General features: G+C 42.1%; 1 protein-coding gene across 1 annotated transcript in view; it reads left to right on the plus strand.

The window, feature by feature from the left end:
* The window catches only part of LOC143286959 (uncharacterized), a 61,405-nt gene extending 52,969 nt beyond the window's left edge, over positions 1-8,436 (plus strand). The window contains exons 11-13 of the mRNA XM_076594934.1: positions 2,876-2,995; positions 3,924-4,037; positions 6,404-8,436. Coding sequence (XP_076451049.1) covers positions 2,876-2,995; positions 3,924-4,037; positions 6,404-6,474 — 305 coding nt within the window. The 3' untranslated portion in view covers positions 6,475-8,436. The remainder of the gene's footprint in view (positions 1-2,875; positions 2,996-3,923; positions 4,038-6,403) is intronic.
* Positions 8,437-10,066: the final 1,630 nt, after the last annotated feature.

Here is a 10,066-nt window from a genome sequence, read left to right on the forward strand (position 1 = left end):
GCTTTTCAGACTTCGTCGGTTCTTCATTAATTAAAGAAAATATGTCCAGCTTGTTTTTGTTGTGTTTCTTCTTCTTCTTCTTCTTCTTCTTCTTCTTCTTTTTCTTCTTTCCCCTTTTCTCGTTTTTTTTCTCCCCCCCCCTCCTTATTTCTATTTTGTTTGCATAGACAGGAAGGCAGGTAGGTGAGTAGGTGTGGATGGATGGATGATAATAGAGAATTGTTGTGAAACAGGAATCTACAAAATGGGCCACTTGACATTCGGTGTCTACATTCTGTGTGTTTGCTTTGATTTCTGTGTTAATTCAAGACTACGTGCCGATGGGGGCTGAGTTTCAGAGAGAAAGAAGAGGGTGAGCGGGCACCATCGTGAAATTCTGTGGCACCAATCAGTATGACTGATACTATTTCTTAATGATTTGATTGTTTGTTTCTGTTTCAGCAGACATGTTTCGAGACCAAAATGTCAACTCGGTTTTTCTCTTTTTGACAGTGAAACGTGTTGGCGAAACTTGTGGCAATAACGACGAATGCCTCACGAACGGAAAATGTGACACGACTTGCAAGTGCAACACCGGTTACATGACGGTCAACTCAGACAACTCCAAATGCGGTAAGCACTTGGAGTGTAACGAGGGAATGTCCTCATGAATTAATTACCAGTATTTCTAAACTAATGAAATGCGAATCTGATCAAACAAAAATTATCGTCGTCGTATTATGATGGGGTTGGGTGTGAAAGGAGCAGGGTTACTGTTGAGTGGATGGAGGGTGGTGGTCGCGGTAGTGTTGTTGAGTCTGTGTGTGTGTGTGTGTGTGTGTTGACAGCGACCCCCATGTGAAATTCATGGTATCCTTCCCATTGATAATCCCACATGCACACAGTTTCAATCCTGAATCCTACATTGCCCCCTCCCTCCCCCCCATCTCTCTCTCTCTCTCTCTCTCTCTCTCTCTCTCTCTCTCTCTCTCTCTCTCTCTCTTTCTCTTAACGTGAAATCACGGTATTCCCCCATCAATGAAAGATTGGTATTCCCAGGAAATGGCTGTTGATGAATGTTCAAATCATGTATCGTTCATTCAGCATGCTCTCTCTCTCTCTCTCTCTCTCTCTCTCTCTCTCTCTCTCTCTCTATCTATCTATCTCTTGATGATAAGTCCTGGACCTTGCAGTGTATGTATGGAACGTTAAGCAAAACTCCCAATGGTGCATCAGTAAAATGATAACCAAAGACTGTGTGGTCCCACCCTTCGTGTCTGAGCCGATGGCACACTCAACCCTGGGTAGGAACAAGGTGCGGACTGAAAAATATCACTTCTGTTGGGCTTAATCCAGGGATCTTCCATCGTCAGTGTGCAACACCAACCACTTGGCCACGGTGTCTGGTTTACACGCTTGAGTTTTGTTGGTGCATGTGGAGATTTAGTGGGCCAGGTCCAATCTGAACACTGAACAATTACATAACGTATGGAGTTATGGGGCTGCACGGAAGGGGGAACTGTCACACACTTTCGGACTGGTTCGTCCTTTATTGGTCTCCACCAGCACCCAGCTCTTACCTGTGGCTCCTAGAAGTTGCTAGAACGTGACAGTGGCCACACCACGGGCAATGCCTCTGACAAGCTCAATAGTACTTTTGATTTATTTATCAAGCCATTTGGTTCTCAGGTAGTCAGTTGTCCAGTGCAGTTCGGAATTATGGGGTCCAGAAAGACAGGTTTGTCTGGTATAACCAACTCTCTCTGTGTGTTTGTGGTGTGTGTGTGTGTGTGTGTGTGTGTGTGTGTGCTGTCAGGAAGTATCAAATATGGTTCGTGTTGCAGTTGCGACAGTTGGCACAGCGTGTTCAGCTGATGCAGATTGTGTCGACAACGCCAAATGCAGCACCAACTGCCAGTGCAAAGACAACTACTTAGCTGCCTACGACAAGACGTGCAGTAAGTCCGTGGCTGGTTGATGCTCCATTACTACACCCTCCCTCCCTTTCTCACCTCAGGCATATATATAGACTTCTCTGTTACCCACAATCACCCCATCAGCCCCCTCTCTCTCGTCTCTCTTGAAGAATTCAATGATAGATATAAAATAGATTTTGAAATAATTGATGTTTATGTTATTGATGCTTGGTGATGCTCAAGTGATGTTATCAGAAATTGTGCAATTGTATGATGAAAACTCAGATCGGAACGAACACCAAAGGGGTTGGTTTGAGGAGCAATGCAGATGAAAGAGAGTTGTCTAAGTTTGGTTTGAGGAGGAATGCAGATGGAACAGAGTTGTCTAAGTTTGGTTTGAGGAGGAATGCAGATGAAACAGGGTTGTCTAAGCTTGGTTTGAGGAGGAATGCAGATGAAAGAGAGTTGTCTAAGTTTGGTTTGAGGAGGAATGCAGATGAAACAGGAGTTGTTTAAGTTTGGTTTGAGGAGGAATGCAGATGAAACAGGAGTTGGCTAGATTAGGCGTTGATTGAGAGATGGTAGTTAAACGTTAGATAGGATAACTAGAACCTATATGTAGAATTGATCTTCAAGAAAATGGCTGTCGCATATAATCGGGTATATTCCAGTTTAATGTACAGACGGCATCTGTGCATGGTGGCACTGTGTAAATCTAGCATCATATTTACATAAATCTTTTTCTTTTTTTTTCTTTTTTTTTCAGTTGAGAGAGAGAGCTACGTTGTTATTATCAACTATAGTTCTGTTGGCTTTGACTGCATTGTCATTGCTGCTTGTTCATGTCGGACTATAGCATCTACAAATAAATCCTCTGTCTGTGTGTGTATGTGTGTGTGTGTGTGTGTGTGTGTGTGTGTGTGTGTGTGTACAAGCCCCCACGTTGTGTCAGTGGCAATGATCTATGTGTTACACAACAGAGAAAGCTCCAGGCCAGACGTGCGCTGCAGACGAATGTGGACTCCAAGCCGAGTGCACTGGTGACCCCAAGAAGTGCGCATGCAAGACGGGCTTTTCTTCCAAAGAAGGGCAGCGCTGTGGTAAGTTGGCCCACACTTCAGTCACAAGGAATGTACCAACAGTTTACAGGCTCCAACATCACTTGGAGAAAATCCATTAAAAGTGTCTCTCTCCTGGGCCTTTTTTATAAATTACGGCATCCTGAAGGCTTTTATTTTTTGTTTTTCACAGGATTGGTGAACCTGGTTCGCCTTTTCCCATTTCATCTGTCAACTGGTTTGATGTGCCGTCCAGTAGTTGTGAGAGGGTTCTATTAAAATTCTTATAGTTTCCCCAAAAGGGTTTGCTATTTTTTGTTCATTTGTTTTTTCTTTGTTTTTTGGTTTGTTTGTTTGTTGTTTTTTTGTTTTGTTTTTTTACGTCTGTATACATGCCTCTTTTTTCTGTTGATGGTCTGAGCATTGATTTCCTGTCCATAAGTATATTTTGATATTCGTTCATGTACAGTGTGTGTGTGTGTGTGCGTGTGTGTGTCTGTGTGTGTGTGTGTGTGTGTGTAAGCATGCACGTGTGTGTGTGCATGCGTGTGAATGCGCGCGTACGCGCGCGTGTGTGTGTGTGTGTGTGTGCATGCGTGCGCATGTGTTTGAGAGAGCGAAGCTGAACAGGTGAAACGGGACCGGCAGGGAGGCGAAACAGGACAGTTCAACCTCTTGAAAGGACGACGAGGGTGGTGGTACAATCAAACAGTAGGCGAATTGGGAATGGACGAATCGGACATGCTTCCTTGGGAATTAAGTTGTTTGTGAGTCTGTCAGTGATGATGTTGCGTCTGTCATGTTGGTCAACGTCCGTTGAGTCACCTCACCCCCCACCTCCCCATCCCCCACCCCCATCACCACCTATTCGCCCATCACCTACCACCGTCTACCTCTATGTGTGTGTGTGGGGGGGGGGGGGAGATGGGAGCTACACAGATGGTTCTAATGTAGCTTAAATGTGTTACAGGTAAAAAAGTGGATGAGGCTTGTACTAATTCCAACCAGTGTGTGGCGAATGCCGAATGCGACACCACATGCAAGTGCATGACAAACTACTCCCCTGATGGGGACAAATTCTGCTGTACGTATCATCAGTTTACCAATTATTTTGTGTGGGAGTGTGAACACAGGTGATGTAAGGATATGTATTATGCGTGTGTGATTGTGTGTTGTTGGTTATTTTTGTGTGTGTTTCTGAACGTGTGTGTTTGTGTGTGTGTGTGTGTGTGTGTGTGTGTGTGGTGTGTGTGTGTGTGTGTGTGTGTGTGGTGTGTGTGGTGTGTGTGTGTGTGTGGTGTGTGTGTGTGTGTATGTGTGTGTGTGTGTGTGTGTGGAGGGGAAGAGGGCATGGGATGAGACAGTGAACGCACCTGCACATTTAATGTGTGAATTCTTTTTCTTTTCTTTTTTTTTTCGTTTTTTTTTTTTTTAAATCTCAAACACACATAACGGGACTTGATGCCGTGAATCCACACCCCACCGCTCCACACCCCACACCCTACACCCCCCCCTCCACATCCCACACCCCTCCGCCACCCATCCCACACTCTCCACACCCCACACCCTACACCCCTCCACACCGCAATTCCTTCCCTCTGGGAATGCCAGGGGCTCTTTCCCTACAAACAGTACATTTACCACGTGGGAAATCGGGGCTGGAGGTTGCCTCCTTTCTGTCGCCCTCATTGTTAGTTTCTCGGCCTCTTGTGCTAAAAAAACAACTACTGCTTAGATGGATACGTGTTTTCATAAATTTGTTTAGCGGGGGAGGGGTGGTGAGTCGCGAATGTACGAGCTTTTTAATTAAAGACATTTCTTTAACAGGACTGGTCCGATAATCAAATTCCAGTGGTCGTTTCTAAACACGTCGTTCATTACTTTTACCTCAGAACCTTATTCAGCTATTGAAAATAAACCAAATCTAGGCAAAAATTGTAAGTTTAGACTTGGTATAAAAGGTCTGAAAATAAAAGACGATATAGTGATAATGATAAAACATCCAACTGGAATCAAATAAACAAATAGATAATGAATATCATTTTCTGCTACAGCGCGATGTCTTCAGAAGTGTAAAAAATTTTAAAAAGAAATACGTTTTTGAACGTACAGATTTTAGTAGCGATTGTCATGTAGAACTGGCACTTTTGTAAGAATACGGAGAAGTGAACGAAAGTAGATATGTCGCTATGCACATGACATTTGATACATTCAAGAGAAGGGAAGAAGCTTTTTAAGTTTGAGCTAATAACTCTACTTTGAGTTCGACAATTATGCAATGTTGCAAATTTGGTATTGCTTCAGTCATATATCCTGTCTTTTCCTTCTGCACTCACGTGTGTGCGTATGCACCTCAAGTGTTGACAGGCAAGAGATTTATCATTAAATTCTATGAACATTTTATCCTTCAGTCCTTGTCGATTCTTTACCTTTTATGAAGTCTCTTCCTTTCTCTTCATCTTCCCCTATGTTACACGGAAACACATGCTCATCCAGTTCCCCCAAAACATCCTGTATCCATGAGTTTACAACCTTCACACTGAACACCTCTTTCCCTCAAACATCCCGTGTTTACAGCCTTCACAATGAAAACCCTTTTCCCAAATATCCCGAGCCTTTAAAATGAAAACCATTTCCCAAAAATACACATTGTTTACAGCCTTCACAATAAACCCATTGCCCATTACAGCCTGTTTTTAAAGCATTCACAATATTTAGTGAATCCTGTTTCCCATAAACACCCTGTGTTTGAAGGCTTCACAACACCATTCCCCAAAACACCTGTGTTTACAGCCAATACAGTGATATCCCGTGTTTCTGTGTTCATATCCTATACAATGAAAAACATTCCCCGAAAACATCTTGTGTTTACTGCCTTCACAATAAAAGCCCGTTCACAAAATATCCGGTGTTCCATCGTTTAAAGCCTATATCTTGTGTTTGCAGCCTTCGTGATAAAAACCCATCTGCCAATAATCCTTTGTTTAAGCCCTCACAGTAAAGGAACATTCCCCAGTACGTCCTGTGTTTACAGCTATCACGGTAAAGAAGTAAAAACATTCCCTAAAACATCATTTATTGCTGTGTTTACAGCATGCACGAAAAACAGTTGTTCTGCAAGAACCTCCTGTGTTTACAGCCTTCACAGTAAAAACCCATTCCTAGAACCTCCTGTGTTTACAGCCTTCATAGTAAAAATCCATTCCCAGAACACCCTGTGTTTACAGCCTTCACAATAAAAATCCATTCCTAGAATCTCCTGTGTTTCCAGCCTTCACAGTAAAAACCCATTCCCAGAACCTCCTGTGTTTACAGCCTTCATAGTAAAAATCCATTCCCAGAAAACCCTGTTTTTACAGCCTCCACAGTAAAAATCCATTCCCAGAATATCCTGTGTTTACAGCCTTCACACTAAAAACCCATTCCCAGAACATCCTGTGTTTGTTTCAGCCGGAGCCACAGCCGTCATGGCCTCTCTGATGCTGATGCTGGTTGCTGTCCTGACTTCCTTCTGGATGTGAACGGGCAGCCCTTCTGTCTGAGTGTGTAACGGTGAAAACTGTACACAGCATTCAACTTTTACACATGTTTTCTTTCTTTGTTTTTGTGCAGTTTTGCAACACGAATTTTGTGAAAATTGAACCTTTTTCCATTTTCAACTCATATTATTTTTTTATCAAATCATGTGGTGTACCTGATACTAGCCATCATCTTCGGGTGAATTGTTTTGAAGTAATTCTGATCACTTTTTTCTCCAATATAACAGCCCGTCTTTCTTTGAAGGGTGACACCAACCAACACGAAAAAACAAAACATAGAAAACCAAGAAAACAAAAACAAAACAAAAGCCTTTAAACAGCTTCACAAATTTACTGGACTCATGGTGTGCTACAGCGTATCCCTGCTGAACAGTTTTCACTTACACTCTTTGGTGATCTTTTGTGATGATTTCTCCTTGTCTGCTTACGAACGCTTAGTTTCCATGTGGCACTGCTTTCTTGTGTGATATTTCTCCCGCTTTGTCCAGGTTTTTTTTTTTTGGGGGGGGGGGGTTTGTTTTGTTTTTTTAACGACATCCTTGCTTGATATTGACAGCATTCCATGTTTTCTTTTTCTTTTATTTTCTATTTCGGAAAAAAAGTGGACTGACCTGTGTGTCGGATTTATGAGAAGATCAGGCTCTGCTCTTTTCTTTCTTTTTTTTTTTTTTTCGTCCAAAGCAGATGTGGTGTAGCATATATGGATCAGTCCACACACTCTTCCACCTCCTCGAAACTGAAACTGAAACATCATTTCGAGTCCATGTTGCTAATGTATGACTCCAGATTGATTTCTTGATAAAAAGCCAAGAAGTGTTTCATGCTGACTTCTATATGCATTCCAAAAAATGAACCATATATTTTCGTTAGCCGTTTAAGACAAACAGTATGTTATTTATGCAGAAGAGAATGTAGGATGTCAATACCAAGCCCATAGTGATGGCTACTCAAAGTCGCTTGTTTACTGCAACACATAATTATATATCCTTGATAAGAAATGAAAAATTTTTGATTAACAAGAAAATATATTATTCACATATATCTCAGTAGATCCTCTCTCTCTCTCTCTCGGTTGCTTCACCTCTTTCTCTCCCTTTAGAGGGACACACAAACTGATCGTGCTCATTGCATCAGTTGGCAGATGCCTTCTTTCTTTTTTTCTTATTTCTTCTTCTTTGGATTCTTCTGTTGCTCTATTTTTGTTCAACTTCCTACCACTTACATTTCGTTGGTGCTTGTGTGTGCCCGTTCGAATTGTAAGGCTTGGCCGCTTCTTTAGAATTTACTTAATTTCGGCGCTCTCTCTCTCTCTCTCTCTCTCTCTCTCTCTCCATCACTCTGCCCCTTCCATTGTCTGATCTCTTCCACCTCTCCTGCGTCCAGTTCATTCTCTCCTCACCCTCCTCCCCGACCCCCCTCTCCTACCTTCCCCCCTCGCCTCACTACTTGTTCTGTCTGTCGACTGACAGTGATCCACTGGGTCTCGCGCCAGTGGGGAAAGAGGACCTCGGTTTGGGTGTCCCCCTCCGTTTATCTCGTGACCTTGTTCTGTTTCCCTCTTGGAAAGGATCCTCCATCCTTTCCCCCAAGGCATCAAATGCTGGTTGGCCACAGTCTGGAGCTCTCCTCCCGGTACAGTTGACGGCTCGGTGTTGTGAGTCTCCTGTCGGTGGGAGTGTGACAGTGTGGATCAATCGTATGATGCGCTGCAAGTAGTGTTCGTACCAGTGCTTTGCCATTTCCGTGTGATATATCAGTGTTTTAGCGGTGCATTTTTCTTTCTTTTTTTTCGGGGGAAGAGGAAGGGGGGGCTGGGGAGGGGGTGTGGGCTGTAATGGGGTGGTTGTCAAGCTTTCAGCATATGCAAATCCAGTTGTGTACCACGCTAATGCCTTTACTGTTTTTTCTTGTATTTTTTTACATTAAAGGGTCACAAAAAGACCAGTTATGGTGTTGTGTATCGAATCTGTGTGCGTGTGTATGTGTGTGTGTGTGTGTGTGTGTGCGCGCGTGCACGCGCGTGCGTGTGTTTGTGTTTGTGTGTGTGTGTGTGTGCTTAAACGCATGCGCACTGTCAATGTGTATCTGCATTTAAGTTCAATACATATTCAAGTGTAAACATCCCAACTATCACTTGGAAACATAAAAGAACATTTCGGAATGGAAATCCAATAACTGACACAGGGTATTATTCTGATTGGTATTTTCAGTGAACTCTGCAGTCACTTCAGGCTTAAAAAATAAAAATAAAATAAAATTTAAAAAAAAACCTTCCCGTTCCAAATGGAATGCAGGAGAAAAAACTTGGTAGGAAGTTCTTCAGTCACATCATTTCGGTCGTCACTTTTTAAACGGTACCATAAGAACTAGGATCAGAGGTAAAAGGTGAAGGTCAGCATTTGACAACATAGCAGGAATGCTTATCGCAAATGACAAATCAAGAAAGCCTGTGGGTTGGTGATGAAATGAGACTCGCTTTGATTAGTCCTTCAGGGACTGTGGTAATGGAAATGACAGTGAAGGAAAAGGCAAGATCTAAAAGAACTTAAGAGCAGTATTCAGCAGAAAAAAACAAAGACTAATAGAAGTTGTGAGTACACATCAGGTTATGGGCATTCAGAGACACACACACACACACACACACAACACACACTTGCTTTATCTTCATCTTTTTTTCCTATACATGCAAGGCATGAATATATCTTAGAATCCTGAAAAGTTCAAAATATTAGGTGTAGGGCTCATAACCAATATCAAACATTGTAAGCAAATCAATTTTTCAGATTTTTTTTTTTTTTTCAGAAGTAAGAGGCGTATTACTCATCTTGGGAGGGTTGCTGTTCTGAAATATCCAAACTAATCTATATGGGGATTTTACTTTCTATACTCCACCCCCCATATGACTTTGTAAATGACCTTCAAAAATGTTTTTATTTTTTTATGGAATGCTAGTCGATTTAGTAGTGATACAAAGTGTCAAACGCGTGCTAAAGCGGAAGTGCACCCTCCCCCCAATGCCCCACTACAGACGCGACAACACCATTAATCCCACACAGAAAAAGATTTTTCACAACGCATTTAATGTATCTAATTATGTAATGGTATGAATGTTTTCATTTTTTAAATAAATAACGAAAAAAATATTTAGAAGGAACAAAACAGAAGTACTCTTATTTCCTTCAACAAAGTATCCAAAGGATACTGATGGGTATGGCCGCATGGTCAATTACTAAAGAAACACTTCAAGTTTACTCGGGGGGCCCTCATCTCAACCTCATTCCCACCAACATTTAAACACAGATAACCAACATTAAACACAGGTAAGCATCATTTCAGTCCAGCACTTTCTCTCTCACTCTCCACAAATGAGTATCATGTATATGTGCGAGTATGTGAGTGTATGCGAATATGAAGTTGACCAAGTTTCAATTATTATCACACGCACACAAATAAATAAAAATATAGGTTACTGAAGCACAAATGTCAAGAGAGAAATTTGACCAGGAGTCCTCAGGAGCAGAAAAAAAAATATGAAGCACTAAATTGTCTTTCCCTTTCGAACATGAAAATATCA

Source organism: Babylonia areolata, chromosome 10 (assembly GCF_041734735.1).
Source record: "Babylonia areolata isolate BAREFJ2019XMU chromosome 10, ASM4173473v1, whole genome shotgun sequence".
Lineage (NCBI taxonomy): Eukaryota > Metazoa > Mollusca > Gastropoda > Neogastropoda > Buccinidae > Babylonia > Babylonia areolata.